Here is a 21114-nt window from a genome sequence, read left to right as displayed (position 1 = left end):
CGACGTGAGGGTGAAAAGTGACATCGTGAATCGTAGTATGTAGCCCGCTCTTTGGACATGACTTGTTCGTTCTTCATGTCACGCATGAAAAAGTGAGCAGTGACTTGTTACGAGTGAAACCATGAAATCCATAAGTTAGGAGTCCCTCCACCTGTATCGTGTCTTGATCAAATGAACACAATTGTCAAAATGGGGCGACATGAATCGGGTCGTACACCCCGACATGTCTTGGGCAATGGGGTAACTTGCCGATCCTTTTTTTGACTGTGTCACAATCAAATGTCATACCCCTACACTATTTATGGAGGCCTTGTTATAAATGCATCCTACTCTTGAGGGGGTGTACAAGAAATGCATTGAGCATTGCACTAAAAGTCAGTGACAAGGAATAAGACAACAAGAGAGTTTTAAAGGCAATGTTTTTTTTCCAATTCTGACACGAGACTGATTTATATACTATGTTCATGATTAAGGCAGTAAAAAAATGTTGGGTTTTGACTAAGACCAAAAAGTGCCACTACACAAAGGACAAAGCACCGACCTCACCCTGTGGAATCAGCTGCAACCTCACCCTGTGGAATCAGCTGCAACCTCACCCTGTGGAATCAGCTGCAACCTCAGCCTGTGGAATCAGCTGCAACCTCACCCTGTGGAATCAGCTGCAACCTCAGTCCTTCGAATGAGACTTAAAACCAAGGTTCCTTGGCCAGGGCAGGTTAAAAGAAGACCCCACCAAGTGAGGAACATAAGTAGCTTGCCTAACCGTACATGAAAAAGGCTCATCCCACTTTAGAGGAGGAATGCCCTGGAGAAAATCGCCAAACAGTGCAGGGCGAATGCTGAAGAAGAAGAAGCTACAACCTCTGAGCATCTCCGACCTCGCCGAGTCATGGCTTACCACCTCTTCAAGTCAGGGCTAACCACCTCTCCGAGTCATGGCTAACCACCTCTGACTGTAAACAGACTTTGAGTTGAACGTTCATCCAGCTGATAGCTTCCTCACCGAGGCTGTGCCAGGACACCAAAGAAGCCAAGATCAGGCTTTCAAACCGATGCTGCAGCACTGACTCCATCATTTGAGCCGTTACAGTTGAAATCTATTCTTCGATATCTCCTGAAGCGTAATTGTAACAGTTCAGACGCTGGAACGGGAGATACAACACTGGTATGAAAGCCTCATCACAGCTCCTTGGTGGTCCTAGCCTTGCCCCGCCACAGTGAGAGAGCTGGCAGTTAGAAGTACGGTCCACACAAGGACCTTGTTTGGTTTGCCATGCCCTCCTTGATTACCACATGTAGAGGTCTTCATAGTGTGTCAGCCTTATGCATTATGGTATTATGCATTAGCAGGCTACCTGGATGAGTCATATGTTGCCAGCCGGCAGTGCTTCCTTGCCTTTAAGAGCCGGTAAAGGGCTCCAATGTCTAATTTGAAAATTAAGATACTGCCCAAATGGGATTAAGGTCCCGATTGGATTACATGTAAAACAAACATTGAAATTGATTTAAAGTGTGTTCACAACCCAATTGGATATCGAACCTCCTTAATCACATGCCTACCAGTACATCCTAGGCCTGGTTGGTAGAGCATGTAAGCTTGTAACAGGGTGTCGACACGTCACTTATAAACATCCATCAATGTTTATGTAACAACACCTCAACATGTTAAACTAACATGTTTTCTAACAACCGAACCCTGATTGGCTGACTAAGTGTAATGACTAATTGGGCAAAAGGTCCTGACTGTGCACTATGGTCCCTTTAAGCACCTCATGTACTGAATAATGAGGGACACGTTGAAACGATGCTTGTTCTTAATCAATTGAGCTTTTATGATAGGACACAAAATGACCTTCCTTCAAGGTCAAGCCAGACCTTGCTACGAGGTCAAACCAAATAACCTTCTTTCAAGGTCAAGCCAGACCTTGCTACAAGGTCAAACCAAATAACCTTCCAACAGGGTCAAACCAAATGACCTCCCTACAAGGTTAAATCAAATGACCTTCTTTCAGGGTCAAATCATTTTGACATCAAAGCATTTTGAGGTAAGGAGTCTTGGGTAATAATATACATACATGCATGCATAATATGGCGGTGTACATGACAGGGTGTCACGAAAAAATCAACAAAAGAATGACATGTAGCTAAATTGGTTTGAATGTCGACAAGTTGGAAAGCTGATTTTTTCCAGGGTGATGAAAATAGAACCTTAGCTGATAACTGTCTATATCTACCAGTGACTTTTATTTGACAAACTCATGTAGCCCAGTAAGATGGAAAACCTACTTAAATACACATGATTCTCTCTCGACAAGTTGGAAAGCCGATTTTTCACCACAGGTTTCCTTTTCAATTAAATTAGATTGATATGGTTGTCATGGTAACTGATACAATTTATCTATAAACTAATATTCTGGAATAAATAGACGAACTAAATATGGACAGACAGTACTACAGGGTGTATCACAAAACGGAGCACAATACAAAGATGGAAATCAATGCAAAATTGTATAATTATTTATAAAGCAGTCGATTCCTTAAGAGAACACAAAGGTTTCTTCAATTCTCAACAAAGTTCTTTGCCATGTGTTTTAATGCAACTGTCAATACGTATCCTTGTATCCCCCCCTCCTCCCTCCTCGAAATCAGGTGGCCATTATTTTACGGTTTTGTGAAATTTAGGCATTCTTCTATAATCTATATTTGGCTTTATTAGCATCAAACACATGGCCAACTCTGAGAGTCTCTGCACCAGGATGAACCCCGAACATCGAAATGAAGCTTTTTTCAGTACTACAGATAAGCATATGTATACTATTGCACTAAGACTACAAGTAAACCGGTCACAAGGATATGTACACATGTACACAAGATAGTACATTGGAACCTCCCTTAGCGGACACCTCTCTATTAAGGACACCCTCCATATGAGGGATAAGCTCTATATTAAGGACACCCTTTCTATTAAGAAAACCCTCCACACTTAGGACACCCATCACATTAAGAGTACACCCTCCCTATTAAGGACAACATCCCTGTTAAGGACACCCCTTCATATCAAAGATAACCTCTACATTGAGGACACCCTCCCTATAAAGGCATCCCTCCATATCAAGGATCCCTCCCTATTAAGGACACCATCCCTATTAAGGACAACCACCATATCAAACACATTGCATTTGGTCCATACAGTTTGTCACTTCCATTGAATTTGACCTCTGTAATCAAAACAACTCTCAGTTAAGGACATCACTCATCAGTCCCAAGGGTGTTCACAATAGAGAGGTCCTACAGTACATTACTTTGCACTTCTGACAGCCGGGAGCAATTATTGCACAACACAAAAGCAAAATTTTACCAATTCGTTATAAACAGTACTGATTGCCCTAAACTTTTTCATTTTGATCATCAAAATTGATATGTAAAAAGATATTTCATTATTTAGTTCAGAAATCTCACGTCTTATTGATATTTCCAAACAATTTTATACAACACGGCCCCCTATTGATAGCTGGAATCTAGTGTGAAATATTGTAACTAGCGTATGCTAACCATGCTAAACCATGCTACAAGCATTCTGGCTTGTGACAAGCAGAGACTGCTAGACAAATGATCGACTCTGACGTGAAGTGTTTGTGACACCGAATGGGAAAAAACGTAAGAAAATAATTGGAATTTGCAGCAAAAGGAATTGAGCAGGAATGATCATGGAAAACAAAAAGACAAAAGATTGGACACATTCAAAGTTCGCACATCCGACAATTGGCCAAGTGCCTTATATCAGGCATACATGTTGGCATCACCCTCCTGTTCTTGATTTTAGTACAACACTCACCAGTGTGGTGTTATTTCTTTAACAGACGCGATCCATCAGTTAGCAAACCTGGCAGACAAGCAATATTTTATCGTAGAGAATATGCGATAAAAATCATACCAATTTAATACCTGTGATGATGCCGGCAGACAAGCGATATTCGATTTCGAAACAGAATTGAATGGAATCAAGGTTATCCTCTAAAATAAAATGCCCACAAAAAATTCGATAGTATGAAGTATGGTACTTTCCATAATCGTAACTTTGAATGTTTCCAAACAATACAAGTCTGAGATCATAGAACAGTAATATAGCGAGATGAATCAGTTTCCCAACTTTCTGAGAATCTTGGCTTGGCCTCGAAGCTTGTCCACGGTAATTTATCTCGAAATTGAATGCACCTCATTTTTAGTTCCAGATGGAAACAAGTGTAATATTCTTTTTACTTTTAGCACCTTTTGGCAGTTGTCACTGTGTCAAACACATTTTTCCGGGCCCTTCCCAGATAAGTCTAGCGTGGCAAGCTGGGACGTCTAGCTGAATATAAATTATTCTCAGAAAGTTGGAAAGCTCATTCTGCTGGGTGGTGATGTAATTCAACATGACTGACATTATCATATCAGATAGGCCTATCTCCACATGAGTGTTTCACGTTGCGTATCACACACAAGTCAATTATTTGTCGACAACATTGTTTAAGGTAACAAAGGCCTTGTACTTGATACTGTAAACACCCAAATTATAGCTTGCATTTTATTGTCACAGTTTTTGTGAATAATTATGATTCGCGAAATCAAAACTTGTAAAAAAACTTTTTTGATTGGAAGAATCGAAAGATATTTTGTATCTTATGCCACAATAAAAATGTGAAATATATCATTTTTTGAGAATTTTAGGGCCAAAAATATGGCCGTTTACAGTACATTGCGTGAAATGCTTATGTGGAGTTGGGCCTTATGCATCATTATCAATCCCATTCCCCGAGCGGAGGGGTTAAGTTGGCAATGCCCATAAACGGGGAAACAAGTTTGATGAATGCCCATTTCAACCAAACGCCAAGACTTCCATCCACCACACAGGTAAAGACAGGAAATAATCCACTGAGACGACAGCAACTGTGGTAAACACCTCATGGTTTCCCAGCTTCACTCCTCAAATGGAAATATAATAAGCGTAATATTTAGCGACAGTCAGTATTAACAAGTCATCCTTTAAATCCACCATCAAAAACAATAACAAAATACATTTATAACAACATGCAAAATAAAAAATAAACACTCTTTCGTAATAAACCGATCATAAAACCGTCACCGGTATAATTGTCGGTGAGTCGTCCTCGTCGACTTCTGAATAGACCGGTTCCTGCCTCACCCAGAAGTCCTCCGGAACCTTGTGGTTACTCATGTGAAACATCTCTTCCTTCTCTCCCTCGCTCTTAGCACCATTACTGATTGTCCCATTCTCCAACCTTATCTCGTCATATAAGGTACCGTCGTCGTCATCATCATCGGCGACCGTAGCATAACCAGGTTCCACCAGCTCGTCCGGCAACGACGGTAAATGTCCGTTGGGACTTTTCAAATTCGATTCCGCTCCACTTGAGCTACTTTCCGTTTCTGGCTTAAACTTGTCAACAGTTTGATAACCAGAACTGTCCAAGCTTTCCCGGCCGGCATTTTTATCAGTTTCTCGAACACCAGTGAACGCTTGGATTTTCGGCCGCGCGCCTGTGTCGTTATAGTTCTCAGGAGATGCTATAGGGGGCGTATTCTCATCATTATTCACGCGATTTTTCCTCTTCTTTGACTTATCCACAACAGCGTACGGATGGACGTCCTTTTTTTCCGCGGTGGTTATCTCCACCAGCATTGGTAAGTTCTCTGGAGGACGCCGTACGGTTTTCTTCGATTTGTCAACGTTGGCGTAAATGTCGTCGACGTGGTTTGGCGTCGATCCAATGGTAAAGGATCGGGCGCGTATCTCAACTGGTGACGTCGCCACGACAGGATCCTCATCTGAAATCGAGATGAGAAACGATTGATTTGATTTAGATCAACGAGAAACAAAGTGGGCTCGAACTCTAAATGGGGTGACAGCATCATCACATACCGGCAGGCACCTGTGTTATTCTTCACGTAACGCCCTTGTTAAAAAAATAGCCAAATTTGCTTCATGTCCGGTTACATTTGAGATAAGTCGCTTGTATCACTTGACAAAACCATCATCCTCGACGGCCAGCGATGGCAATCCCAGTAACCCATTCTTACTCTTCAGTGTTTATACTGCACCCGAAGGAGTTATTCAACAAGGAGTAGTCCTCCTCTAAGTCGGGATCAGCGTTATCTGTGCCACTATGGTTAGACACCAATTGGGTTTATAAGTCTGGTGACTTGATCTACAGCCAAGAGGTCAGCAATAATCTGACAATTAAAATCCGTTTAAACTTTGACCCCCACTTACTTCAACCCCAAATTTACAGGAGTTCAGATTTGTGACCCGCTCTACCAAAACTAGGCGCTTGTCGCATATGAACTTGACAGGTTGATACGGACTTGTTGTTCATTTCCCTATTGTAGACCTTTTGTGAAATGTGACCAAATCAGTTTGTAATAGATTTCACAAAAGGTCTACAATAGGGAAATGAACAACAAGTCCGTATCAACCTGTCGAGTTCAGATGCGACAAGCGCCTAGTTTTGGTAGAGCGAGTCACATTTGTCTCCAAATCGGACAACACGACCTTTAAAACATTTACACAAAAGACGATAGAACAGACTACTGTATACAGAACTTCAAAATATTGTAAAAAATCGGGAAAAAAATATGAAAACACGATCACAAAAATACAAATAATCAACAAACAATATGAACAGTCATGATTTGATGCCCACCCCCACCCCCTCGGATTCGGATGTGACCAGTTTAAAATGACTAGCAGGCGAAAACTAATGTCCGATGTCACCAATGATGAGGCAGGATTTCACACCATCAACTTTTGAAAAAACACCCTTATATCATATATTACTCCTTCATTTTGCAAGCTTCTTACTTCTAACTGACCATATCGGGTTTCCCAAGCGGCCTTGTTAATATCGACGTAAATATACGCCAAGGAACATCAAGCGGTCAGACGTAAAGACGTTGATATACGTCATGGCGTACCAAATGTGTTAAAGTCTAGACAGATTTATACTTCTTCAGTGTCACCCTGGAGAATCAAGTCCCCAAATTTCCGAGCATCTTATCAGGCCTTCCAGTTTGCCAAGCTGGACACAGATGGACACAGTTTATTTTAGAAAATTTACCAATGAGAGTATATTTTGGAGGTTTTTCTTTTGAGGCAACCATTCTCCCAGGCCTGAAGGTGCACTATCCAGGGCAGTCTGCTCAGGAAGTTGGAAGGCCTGATAAGACGCTCAGCAATCTGGGGAATTCATTCTCCAGGGTGAGTATAAACCTGGTATTGGACTTGAGTTAGAAAACTATCAACATTGTTGCAATCCAAACTGCATGGCTAAATCTAATCATTATTGTTAATATGAGTGATCTCAATTTCGGATTTCGGCAAATGTACTGCTCCACAGTTAAACATAAGCAAGATGTGATCTGTAGATCTGGATTTTCGAAATGACAATTGGTTTAAAGGGAGACTCAGGCAGAAGCAAGGAGGGCCAGAATAAGTTACATGAAACTGCAGAAAGGTGTCTCTGCTGTACCAAAGTGCATCGGCACAGTTCATACATGGAATATTTCATCACAAAATACGTCACATCAGACTCGGTTAACTAATTGGGGATATAGTCACGAGGAGACGACCGCTTTGATCCCCTGACAACTGCCTGTAGTCCCCCTTTAAGAAGTCATAACAAGGTATTTGCTGCTACTGTCGCTGTCAGAAGTAAATGTCCACGTCTTCTGCTTAAACTCCTCTTTTGTGTAGAGAATGAACAGGTCAGTCCCGAGGGTGACCTTAATAGAGCGGTTCTACTGTACAGTGGAACCTCCCTTACCGGACACTTCTCTTTGAAAGACAACCTCTCTATTGGGGTCACTACTTTGGGACCCAAATTGGTTGTTTCCAATAATCCATTCAACTTGACCTCTCTTATCAGGACACTTCTCTATTAAAGACAGCACTTGTCAATCCTGAGGGTGTACTCAATAGAGAGGTTTTACTGTAGTGTTTTACTTCAATTATGGTTTGCTACATTATAACACGGCACAAAAGAAAATGACACCGAACACCGACTATAACTTGTCATGACTTCAAAAATAGCAGTACTCTTTCAATTACAAGCATGCAAGCACAGACAAACGTATCATAAGTATACAATGTATTCAGTTACCGATGTAAGTAATATCCCGTAATTCGGGCGATGAGGCGTCAATGTCGCTGTACAGGCCTCCCACTTCCACTGATTGGCAAAATAAAGAGAGGAATCATGTAGGTGGTGGTAAAGTGCGTGCGTGGAAACTAAACAAGGACTGATGCAGGAAAGCGGGCCCCAGGACACTCTCAAGGGCAGATATTCTTATTATGAAAACCGGGCAGTTTTTCTCATTGCCCAAACCATGCCGATCTTCTCATTCCCAATACCGGGCAGATGTTCTCATTCCCAATACCGGGCAGATCTTCTCATTTCCCAAAACCAGGCAACCTTCTCATTCCCAATACCGGGCAGATCTTCTCATTCCCAATACCGGGCAGATCTTCTCATTCCCAAAACCGGGCAGATCTTTCATTCCCAATACCGGGCCGATATTCTCATTCCCAAAACCAGGCAGATCTTCTCATTCCCAATACCGGGCAGATCTTCTCATTCCCAAAACCAGGCAGATCTTCTCATTCCCAAAACCAGGCAGATCTTCTCATTCCCAAAACCAGGCAGATCTTCTCATTCCCAAAACCAGGCAGATCTTCTCATTCCCAAAACCAGGCAGATCTTCTCATTCCCAAAACCAGGCAACCTTCTCATTCCCAAAACCAGGCAACCTTCTCATTCCCAAAACCAGGCAGATCTTCTCATTCCCAAAACCAGGCAGATCTTCTCATTCCCAATACCGGGCAGATCTTCTCATTTCCCAAAACCAGGCAACCTTCTCATTCCCAAAACCAGGCAACCTTCTCATTCCCAAAACCAGGCAGATCTTCTCATTCCCAATACCGGGCAGATCTTCTCATTTCCCAAAACCAGGCAACCTTCTCATTCCCAAAACCAGGCAACCTTCTCATTCCCAAAACCAGGCAGATCTTCTCATTCCCAATACCGGGCAGATCTTCTCATTTCCCAAAACCAGGCAACCTTCTCATTCCCAATACCGGGCAGATCTTCTCATTCCCAATACCGGGCAGATCTTCTCATTCCCAAAACCAGGCAGATCTTCTCATTCCCAATACCGGGCAGATCTTCTCATTTCCCAAAACCAGGCAACCTTCTCATTCCCAATACCGGGCAGATCTTCTCATTCCCAATACCGGGCAGATCTTCTCATTCCCAAAACCGGGCAGATCTTTCATTCCCAATACCGGGCCGATATTCTCATTCCCAATACCGGGCAGATCTTCTCATTCCCAATACCGGGCAGATCTTTCATTCCCAATACCGGGCAGATCTTCTCATTCCCAAAACCGGGCAGATCTTTCATTCCCAATACCGGGCAGATCTTCTCATTCCCAATACCGGGCAGATCTTCTCATTCCCAATACCGGGCAGATCTTCTCATTCCCAATACCGGGCAGATCTTCTCATTCCCAAAACTGGGCAGATCTTCTCATTCCAAATACCGGGCAGACCTTCTCATTCCCAATACCGGGCAGACCTTCTCATTCCCAAAACCGGGCAGATCTTCTCATTCCCAATATCGGGCAGATCTTCTCATTCCCAAAAATGAGCAGATCGATTCGTGAGTAGATTTGTGAGTCGGCTTTACTATGTTTTCAATGAACCTACCTGAATGTCTAGCAGCAGCCGTGCAGTCGATTTCTGAATACCAGTCACACGCCCCGTCATTAGGTATCGTATGTGCTCGATGCTGAAAAAAACATGAGGAGGTTAACTCTTTTGCTGCCAAACACGTGTGTCACAGATATAGTCACCTGATTGCCGAACATGTATGGGTACACTCTGCCCTAAACCTTTTTAGGCGCTAACCGCTGATGATGCCAATTGAATGAGACCAACATTGATATGTTTGGGTCTGTAGGTCATGAACAATAGGCCTAGGTTTTGAAAAAAGATGGTGTCAAACTCAGCCATTTTATGGCAAAAGGAAAAAAATCTTCTAACTTGGAAATTTGAAGAAATCCCAAGTTACAAAACGTTTCACTTCGGTTGAATGTAGGTAAAGACTATTGAGTCAAATGAATAAGATAAAATGATCCAATGACATTAGTCCTGTTTTTATTTTCAAAGGTTTTAAAATTGAAAGTCATACCCATTGACCACTAACTAACAACGACAGATATATCCGTCATGCACACTTTTGCGGGATTCGACTATGACAGATATACCCGTCATGCAATCGAACTTACTCTGCTTGGTTCAGGTTGATCGTCGACAGGTTCGTAGACGTTGTCATTGTCCACAGAGTCATACTCATTGACCACCACGGGTGACATCTGTCCTTGGTGCCGTTCTCGGATGCTTGCCAACGACTCGCGGGCCGTCACTTGGCTGTACGGCGGGTCACTCATGGCTCCGTCACCAGGGACTGAAAGCGATGGGAGAAGGGATCTTAAAGGGGTACACCGTTCTGATTAGTTGTGGTCCAGTTAAATAGAAATCCACGAACACACAATGCTGAAGTGCGGTTATTATGAATACAAATTTGTTTAAACTTTGTATTCATCGTATTTGTATATCAGTCCACACAATGGCAATGTTGAAATTTATGTCTAGTATGCATTTGGACATTCTCAAATTCAAATCTAAATAACCAAAAAACTTTCAAACCCTGCAATAGCAAAAGGTTTAACGGATCACAAATGAAAATGTCCTTGAAAATAAACTCCTACCAGGCAATGCGGCCCCAGGCCCAACCAATGGAGGTAGAACGACGGCATTCCGGTCAGTCCTGATTGGGGACGACGGTGACTGGGCACCTGACGACTGGGACAAGATCTCCTCGGGGCTGTACTGGCGATCAGGCACGGGAGGCGGTGGTTCAACCGAGGCGTAGTTATCATCCTCGAACAACCCATCCTCGTTGGAATCAAAACTCCGCGAATTCCTTGCGCTTTCATCGGCGACAGTGTCATACATTTCATAGACTTCATCGCTCTGTGCCCGAGGGAGCGAATTCGTTGGTACAGCGTCTATATGTGATCGAGGGCGCTGTACGACGCCGTCTCCCGATAATTCTGATTCGTCGTCTGGGAGCCTGGAATATGGCGACTCGTGATTGATTCGTTCACGCTGCATCTGCGATAAGCATTTCTCCTGCAGAAAAGATGAATTATTTCTTGACTGGTTTAAAAAGGCAAATAATATCAGCATATGAAATATTTCATTTCATATCTTGCCCTCAGAAATTGGCAAAAGTTTAGGGAAATTATAGCTTATACCAACACTGACACTGGTCCACTAGTAGGCCTACATCTGCTGCCATGAGCTGACAACAGGGCACTAGTCTTCCAGCCATAAAATCTGCCGAAAATCAACAATTTCGTGATATCATGTAACAAAACTCTCCTGCTGCACTATTGTAAGCCACAGAGGCCCGCGACAGCAATCAGCGATCGCTACGACCTGCGATAAATATCAAACCCAGCCATTAGCAGTTAAACCACCGACAAGTAATCATTTTATCACTCATCACATTGACAACTGCTGCCGCCCTGAAGACATTTTACCTCATTAGACATGGCGGCCGTACGTTTTCCTACGACCTCATACATTTCATCCATACTGACTCGGACTCCGTCGGGCGACACGCGCCGTTCCTTGGCTGGTTCCTGTTTTACATCGGTCACCTCTGCGTAAACATCCTCGCGCATCCGGACCGGCTCATACCGGAGCGACCCCTCATCAGTTTTGGAATCACTAGTGTCCGTGCGCGTATCGTAATCGGTTTTATTTTGCGCTGCTACTTTTGTTGGCGCGATCGTGTCGTATGTGTCGTCAGGCTCGTCGTCACACGAAGGGGTGGGATCGACAATTGGAATGGCAGGAAGTCTTCTATCTAGTGTGCCTCCCCGAGCAGACGACCGGGAATCATTTCTGAAATCAAGCAACAAAAAACATTCATTTGTGACTAATTTCTGAAATTAACCAACAAAAAAACATCCATTTGTGACTAATTTCTGAAATTAACCAACAAAAAAACATTCATTTGTGACTAATTTCTGAAATTAACCAACAAAAAACATTCATTTGTGACTAATTTCTGAAATTAACCAACAAAAAAACATTCATTTGTGACTAATTTCTGAAATTAACCAACAAAAAAACATCCATTTGTGACTAATCTGAACTCTGTATGACATCATTTTTTGGCAGCAAGACATTTGCCCCTTGTGAATGGCTGATAAATGCTTGATTTGTTTCAATTCATGTGGCAATACTTTGGCCGAGAAATTTGGTCGGTTGCGATCAATCTTGTTGGGGTCTAGAACATCAAGTGTATTTCAAAAGATACCAAATGCCATTTTAGTGACTCTTTATTCACTACTTGAAACTCCCCTGACTGGCAAATGGTTTGTCCCGTCTTGCGTTACGCCTTCAAAAGGTCTGATTATCTCACTGTTAAAACTCACCTAGAATGTCCTAACTGATATGGTCCGTTTTCCGTGATTGATATGGGTCCAGCACTCTTCCTCTTCTCTTCAATAATGACGTGTACCGAGTGTCTCTCATTGTTCATAGGGGCAGCACTGGCCTGCAAGAGTAGAAAGGATGGATCAAACGCCAGTAGATCGAGATCAGCCACACAGCCACACAGACCAATATAACTAAAAGCAAAACCGATGAAAGAATTTTACCTCGATGTTTATTGAACGCCGGTCGACCCGAGGCGTTACTTGCTTCAACATGATATCCGGGTCTTCACTCCTGAAACACACAACATTCAAATTTCATACTTTGTCAAATATTTTATAGTCAAGTTTACGTTTAACAACGACAACAACAGCTTTTGAAGCAGTGTGCAAGTCGACTGCAAATTTAATTAATAATTGTGCTTCAATCGACGCCCCAGCTTGCAGAGTATGTTATCTAAATCTCGGGTATTCTTGGCTGGCCCTCCAACTTACTGAGCTGTGTTGCCAGGAAGAGGCAAAATGTCCTCTCATTTGCTAATTCACCAAAATAACCTGTCCATTTAATTGCTAGAACAATTGGACATCATATGAATGAAATTCTGAGGTAAATCAACCACCTAGTTCCTGGGTGGTTGAGGCATAATTTGCAATTTGTTTAACATCCGCAGGACAAGTCTGCTGTGGACTTTTCTCTACCTGTGACGCAATGCTTGAAAATGTTGAACACCCTTATTGCCAGAAGAACACAACATTATTCATTTTGAAGACTCCAACAATACCATTATTTCAACATGATCGAAAAACTTTCGCGTTTCCCAGGACACGCAGGACAGGCTGGCTAAGCAAGTTGGAGGGCCTACCCGGCCAGTCTGGGGAATCGATGCTCTGGGGTGTGCTTGATTATGTAAGCACTGAATGGTGCACTGCAAGCAAGTGAGTGAGGTTGTCTAATCAGGTTGACTGTGAAAGATCCTATACCAGGGCCGGTTGATCGAAACAAATTTTGTCTTTAATACTGACATTAACCTAATTTGGCAATATCTTCTTCAGTAATGCCCTTTTGAGTCAACGCCAAATAAAGTTAACTCCAGCGTTAGTGACAAAACTTGTCTACAACAATCTCGCCCTGATAAGAATCAATACAGAATCTATATCTAATGTAACGACCAATTTCTTTATAGATTCTTTGATAAAACTATTTTGCCTCTCTATAAAATGGCCATGACCTTTGGGTCTGCACGTATGTCAGTCACCTTAATACGAGTATCATTGGGCTAATCAGTACATACTGAATGAATATGGTACAGATTTAATACTGATTGACACATTAGGACACATGATGCTAATTGACAGTAATCTAATTGCTCACGTGACAAAAACAGTGACAGGGAATAATTAGGTCAATTATGGTTGGGGGTATTTTTTGTAGAAGATCAATGAAACGAGTGGTATTAATAGGGATTCTTGAAGATGTCGCAATGGGAATATTTTTTTCGGGTAGGCAATTTTCCATATCAGCATGGATTTTATGTGCCCCATGTTCTATGTATCCCATGTTCTATGTGTCCCAGGTTCTATGTGTCCCGGGTCCTACGTGTCCCGGGTCCTATGTGTCCCAGGTCCTATGTATCCCGGGTTCTATGCATCCCGGGTTCTGTGTATCCCAGGTCTATGTATACCGGGTTCTATGTATACCGGGTTCTATGTATACCGGGTTCTATGTATACCGGGTCTATGTGTCCCAGGTTCTATGTGTCCCAGGTTCTATGTATCTCAGGTTCTATGTATCCCAGGTTCTATGTATACCGGGTTCTATGTATACCGGGTTCTATGTGTCCCAGGTTCTATGTATCTCAGGTTCTATGTATCCCAGGTTCTATGTATACCGGGTTCTATGTATACCGGGTTCTATGTATACCGGGTTCTATGTATCCCAGGTTCTATGTATCCCAGGTTCTATGTATCCCAGGTTCTATGTATCCCAGGTTCTATGTATCCCAGGTTCTATGTATACCGGGTTCTATGTGTCCCAGGTTCTATGTATCCCAGGTTCTATGTATCCCAGGTTCTATGTATACCGGTTCTATGTATACCAGATTCTATGTATCCCAGGTGATATGTGTCCCAGGTTCTATGTATCCCAGGTGAGGTTCTTAGGTCCCACTCCCAGGTTGTGTTCAAATCTCCAGTAAATTTGAATTCACTGTACAGATCGAACTTTTTGATGACAACGGACATGCTTGAGACTCACAGAACCCAGGACACCCCTCTGTATCAAAACGGTTTAGTAAAAATCCTGGTCTCATCATAGTATAACTAAAACATTTCCTTCAAAATGAAACTAACCTGCGAAATGTTTTTAATTTTACAAGTGCACTTGTTTCTCCAGAATAGCTGTTCATCCTATGCAATATGAAAATGGGTGCATATAACTATAAGCAAACGAAAAAGACGGCTAAGATGTATAACTTTATAGTTTTGTATAAAGCTTTATACAATCTGATCAAAGCCATTATGCCATGCAGGATAACATGCATATTGACGAGTCACTTCTGCAGTCAGAGTGAATTTTCAAAGGAGGAGTCGACTGAATTTTTGACGGATGTCAAAATATTACAGCGGCTTTACAGGTAAGGGAGAATGGGGTAATTGTAGCCCCAGTTTATTTGTAGCCCCTGCATTGTTTGATGCATGGGGATATCAATCAATATCATAGGCAGGGGCTACAATTACCCCACTCTATGTAGTTTCTTTCTTAACTCTCATTAACAAATTGAGGAAAACAACATGTCCTTTAAAAATCCATTGGATGGAGGAAAACAACTTGTCCTTTAAAAATCCATTGATGAATGGAAAAAGCTTTTGTACAGGGTTCGGCATGCTGGATAAAGCATCATTATAAGGAAATGGCGGCACATGAAGGAAAATATGATAATCATTTTATTTTATACTGGCAACGTCTAAAAACTGAAAAGCAACAATAACACAAGAATAAGCATTGACACTAGTCACTACTAACAATAGGCATGAGGATATGTACATGTATAATGATGACATGATCATTGAAAGAGGGCGCTGACATCACACTGAAACTCGTCGTCAAATAGGAACGCATGCCGAGTTCATGATTCGTAAGAATATAGCTTAGTAAGATCTGCACTTATTCCTTTGAGGACAAATGCAGAAGGTACGAGGGAAAACCCTCCAGACAAACGTACCGACACTCATAAAAACATTGACATCAAAACGACCCCAAGAAAAAAACGTTTCGTCAATTCAAAAACAAAACTTTGATTTCACTACAAGCATATTGACAGGCGGGCATGCACTCTTACCTATTACACGACTTCCAAGCATACGCATCTTCGAGACTGTGGAGGTGGGGAATGAATAAGAGGGCTGGGTAAGATGAGGGGTGATTGAATTTGGTGAGGGGTCGACTCCTTGTAATACAAATAGTGTATAGGGAGGGGTTCTAGTAAGGACACCCTCCCTATTAAGGACACTAGTTCCGGACCCAAATTAGTTATCGTGATAATTTGACCTCTTTAATCAGGACACCTCTCTATTAAGGACAGCACTAGTAAAAATATATAGAAGTTGGTCATTCGCAGATGACAAAATCAGGGGAGAGGTGGGTGGGGGCAAACGCCAGGTGACTAATGACTGATATGAATAAATGAATAAATGAATATTATGATGACTCATGTAACTACAATGCAGAGTCAAGTTGAAACAGAGGAATTAGAGGATTCAGAGGATTCAGAGCAATTTGGGTCGGACTGCACATCCATGCCGTCATGGTAAACAAAAGCATATCTGCAGGCATTGTGATACATACATGTACATACAGTCCAAATCACAATTGACATCCAGTAAATCGCGTCTGTGGCACGTCATTGTTGTGCTACCCATGCAGCGCGTAGGTTGCGCTTAGGTCGCATGTAGGTCGCGCATAGGTCGCATGTAATATAAGCGAAGCATAGAGAGATATTAGGTGTGTCACTGGTGCAACTTTGGCGTGCAACTCACGCGTACGTCGCGTGTGACTGACGCGAAGGAGGATGTCATTTGTGACCTGGACTGTATTATGTTGGAATTTCATGGTAATGACATAATTTTACATCAACGTTTCAGCCAAGTCCTCAGAATCCTCGGTTTCCTCTGAATTCGTCCTTTCCTCTGATTCCTCTTGGTTCCTTCATATCAACGTGCAACAATGTAGGGTGAATGGACAGGACGAAAGTCTAAGAATAAATCTTCAGGGTGGCCCAGAAAACTCTTCCCTTGCACAATAGAATTCTATGTCTATCCATTGAGTGAGGGGGAAGTTTTCTGGGCCACGCTGTATAGAAGCTATCGGTACTCTAGACGCCTACATCAACTACAAACCAACATAAGACAAAAACACCAGAAACTACAACCGGTTTTTTAATGTTTTTTTTGGGTTGACAGGCAGAAATAAAAACTGCTGTATGTTTTGACGTACAGACTTCAGTGCACCGAAACAATCTGAATATAAATTGTCATAATAACAATCGATAAGTCCCAGTACAAATGTAGGACAACATTACGATATGATGAGATTAAGTTGAACAAGGATTTAGCATTAAAAAAATTTTTGTTAGTAAGGCCACATTTTTGTCATTTTTGTTTTTGTATGATTACGAATCCTTTTCTCCCGACCATGACATTTTTTTGGGTGCCCCTTATAAGATCTGAGGCGAGTGACGCTGCCCCACCGAGCCAAACTCTGAAAAATTGGAGATCACTACTACACTGGTTAGTCGGATAACTTGTCACTTACGTTGACGTTTTTTTATTGCAGACACAGAGGATTGCGATGAAGATGATGAGGAAGCTGGACAGGCCGCACATCAGGGCGACGGGATATGAATACGCCGCATCCCGCGTGATGTCATCTGCGACGGCCAGCAGTCGACGGCGAATTCCCGCCGATTGGAATTTGGAATTTTGCAGCTCTGGAAGAAAAGACGAGGTTCATTCTTCAAAGTTGTGACGGTGCTCAGGACCAGAGCAAAAGAACCTGTAAAAATTTTCATTTCAAAAAGTTGTCCTTTAATATAGAAAAAAGACTCAAAAATACTTACAATTTACATTTAGTAAAAATTTTTAAATTCATTTCCACAGGAAGTGGAGGCATAGGTGTTCTGCTGTCAAATTTTAAAACCTTCAGGGAAGAAAAAGGTAAGGAAAATCCATCTTTGGTGCATATATTGAATGAATTTTTCAATGCATTTGCTGTACAAAAAAATCACATTAGTTCAGTCGTATTGCTGAGCACTATAAACACTGACGTTAAATTTACTTGCAGTTGTCTACTTCTGTTAAGACAATTAGAGTAGGCTCAATTCCCAATTCAACATTTGCCAGCATTTATTCATGTACTTGCTTTGAACAACGGACTCTGCCCTAGCTTACCGTCCATGATATTAGCCTTCAAACAGCTGGTTATTGTCCCGCACGTTACTGTCATTCGCGACGCAAGCCTCTGAAAATATACAAAATGAAAAATTGAAGGAAGGTTGAATTGAAATCACTCACAATACCAGCCAAGGTTTTCTACAGGGTGTCTCAAAGTAGGGTGGTACCATTGATGTTGATATTTGCCAGAGTGCAACGCAAGCTAGGGTGGCCAGCAATTTAACAATGTTTAAGGTAGGGTGGCTCATTAGGAACCCTTTAAAATTCAAGAGCAAGGTACATGTAGGTAGGGGTAATTCATATATGTCCAATCACTTTGACTCTAGATCCTGCCATTTGAGGACCCAGAGGAAAGATCTAGACTGCAGACATCTACATTTTACATAGCCACTGACAATACATCTAAATACTGATAAATCGAAATATTGGCATCTAGTTTAACCATGTCAAGTCCACCAAACTTGTTGATATAGTTTGTTATCTTAACATAATTTTGGTAATAACACCACTTTGGCCTCGGGCAGTCACGCCAGCTCAGCAGAAGAACTGCGGTTATGTTCTGCCATGTTTGTTTGACAACCGCACCAGAACACCACTTTACAGCGGGAAAGTGCCCGAATCTACATTTTTGGAGACCACTGGAGGGCCGGCCCTGACACCGTATTAATTTCAAGAGTCTGTCGGCCTGACATCTTGGCAAAACTCAAAACATTCGCTACAGTATGACTTTTTTTTAAAGGGTACGAGTGTCAAATTTCACCATATAATGTTATAGCTGTTTTTGACAAATGACTACGTCACTTTCTCATAAATCGGTAAGGTTTTCGAATCGAAATGCACATTTTCTAGAAATTGATGGTTTACTCCCGCCCGGATGGCTCGCTTCGATGCCGTTTTCGTTGATGACGTCACAACATGAACTTTTTCGCGGTCGCGGTGGTTTACATTCAGCGATTTTATAATAAATCTAATCAAAAAATGGTAAATTTGAGCTTTACATTTGTGATCAACAGTTAAAGTTGTAAATCACATCACTCATAGTATCACTTTAAACCGAACCAATCATGATTCACCTCAACCCAACCAATGCCCTTGTCTTTGATTGAGAACGAAATTTTTTTAAAACCATCATGAAAAACATCACACCAGGAAGTGTTTCAAGGGTTTTATCTCAACTCACTGTGACCTCGAACATGCTATCTCAGTATCTGATTACAAGACAAGACTGTGAACCTGTTTCACTTTACAAGCAATTTATGAAACTTAATCGTTTTGACTGATTGAGAACTCCCACGAGAGATCAGTTGCATAGTGTAGTCAATGGTCAGGGTGCCAAGCTGATATCTGAGGGCGTGCACTCGGAGGGATAACCGATGTTTCGTCTGTGTGTCCTTGAGCAAGGCACTTCAGGGGCTGAGCTAGCTTTCTAGTGGGAGGGGGGTAAAAGACTCTCTGGAGGAGGGGGGGGGGGTGCAAAATCACCGCCAAAAACACATTTTTTTTGTGACTTTAGGGAGGGATTTGCCCCCTGCCTTCCTCCTCCTTGCTAGCTACGGCCATGCACTAATAATGCCCTACATGTACTTGCTTCTCTCCACAATGGAGTAAATAAATTGGTACCAAATGAAGCTAGCAGAGATAAGCTTATATAGCAATGAATGTTAGCCCTCAGAGGCAGCTTAAGTTGAGCCTGAACAGGCCTAAAACAAGGGACATTCATGTAATGATACATGAACATGTACATGTACAATCAAGATCAGTACAGTCTACAGTGGAGCTGTGAGTCATGTGTACAATGTGTTTTAGGGCAGCCTACCCTACCTGGGCAACTTACCACCCTAGTACATGTACATAGCTTGGAAGAGCCACCATACCTTGCTCTAGAAATTTGTAAAGGGTTTCCATTGGCCTGGGCCGATCCCACCTAAGACCTTGTGTGACACACTTGCATTAAGACAGAGTCACAGGCCACTGAATCAGGAGTCTGTAAGGGGTTGTTAAAGATTTAGGTAGAAGAGGGAGCAATAAATCAACTGTGGATTCTTCTCCTTCTACCTTAACCTTTACCCTTCGTGGAAAATTTACAATATTCAGATAACTCCTTTACTGACCCTTCATTCAGTGGCCTGTGCTTAGAGTTGACATGGACTAAAAGGAAGAACATTGACTCCCTCAAATTAAGAAATGGTATCGTTATATCTTACTCTCATCTCTTCAGCAGATAGCAGCCTCCTCACAAACACGTCCTGTAAAACTGTGTCAAACACTGCACCAGCTTTCATCAAGGTCCCACTGACGTTAACTCTACACTCCATCGAGTCAAATTTTGTGAGCTTATCATTGTAATATGTTCTCGAGTAACTATAAAATGTCGGTCGCTTCCGCATGTCTAGAATGAATTGGCATTGAGGGTCATCCCTGCCATGTCGATCCCATAACACTTTAAACATTGCCAACGCTCGAAAGAAAAGGGTCCATTGTCGGAACGGTGAAATCTCAGACGAAGAGAGGCATTTCTCTGATGAACAGTCAGCCAGTTCATTGGGGCTGATGGAATCCAACGTTCTTGGTGGCATTTTCTGATTGTTTTCAACAACACTGACCAGACCCAGCGATCGCATATACCCCATCCATTTATCATCCGGAAATGTATTGAATTTGGGATCTGCTGGCTTCACCATTTGAAACAACTGCCCCTGCCACCGGTGGGGCTCCTGCGTAGCTTTACCCAGCTCCAATTTATCAGTTTTTGGTGGGTTGATCTCTGTCCTTTCAACAGCCCCAGGCTTATTCTCACAGTGTCCTTCGTTGATCCACCCAACCGGCGGGAGCGAGGCAGTCACAACCAGATAAATGAAAAATGAAGTTGCAAGGGTGAAACTGAGGAAAAAGAGTAGTCCTAAGCTGCAATCACAGCCAATCCCGCTCCAGCAACACGGCCAGGGCTGGTCTGCCTTTAGCCTGGCCTTTTTGCGAACCATTTTGATGCAGGATTCTCAACGTCAGATGCCTTTTTCACATCACAAATTGAGGAAAACAAGGAAGTAAAATTTATTTTTGCCTTTGTCCGCCATCTTTGTTTTCATTAGTTGTCAATG

At 42.3% G+C, this 21114-nt stretch overlaps 1 protein-coding gene across 4 annotated transcripts; it reads right to left on the bottom strand.

Annotated features, from left to right (window-relative positions):
* Positions 1 to 411: 411 nt before the first annotated feature.
* On the bottom strand, positions 412 to 21089 carry LOC135502744 (uncharacterized). Of its 4 annotated transcripts, none has more exons than XM_064795771.1 (12): positions 20221 to 21089; positions 18014 to 18083; positions 17379 to 17553; positions 15907 to 15942; positions 12794 to 12863; positions 12569 to 12690; positions 11666 to 12032; positions 10829 to 11252; positions 10346 to 10524; positions 9765 to 9846; positions 8160 to 8228; positions 412 to 5829 (listed from the first exon to the last, which is right to left on the bottom strand). In XM_064795771.1, the coding sequence occupies exons 1-12, from the start codon at positions 20995 to 20997 to the stop codon at positions 5111 to 5113; spliced, it is 3090 nt and encodes a 1029-aa protein (XP_064651841.1). In that variant the 5' UTR covers positions 20998 to 21089; the 3' UTR covers positions 412 to 5110. The 4 variants fall into 4 exon arrangements, with proteins under 4 accessions (XP_064651841.1, XP_064651840.1, XP_064651843.1 ...); XM_064795770.1 differs by lacking the exon at positions 15907 to 15942 and adding an exon at positions 14918 to 14974; XM_064795773.1 differs by lacking the exons at positions 8160 to 8228; positions 15907 to 15942 and adding an exon at positions 14918 to 14974.
* Positions 21090 to 21114: the final 25 nt, after the last annotated feature.

The sequence above is a fragment of the Lineus longissimus genome, chromosome 19 (assembly GCF_910592395.1).
Source record: "Lineus longissimus chromosome 19, tnLinLong1.2, whole genome shotgun sequence".
NCBI lineage: Eukaryota > Metazoa > Nemertea > Pilidiophora > Heteronemertea > Lineidae > Lineus > Lineus longissimus.
The sequence above is the reverse complement of the archived record's forward strand: the minus strand, read 5'-3'. Positions and strand labels throughout refer to the sequence as shown.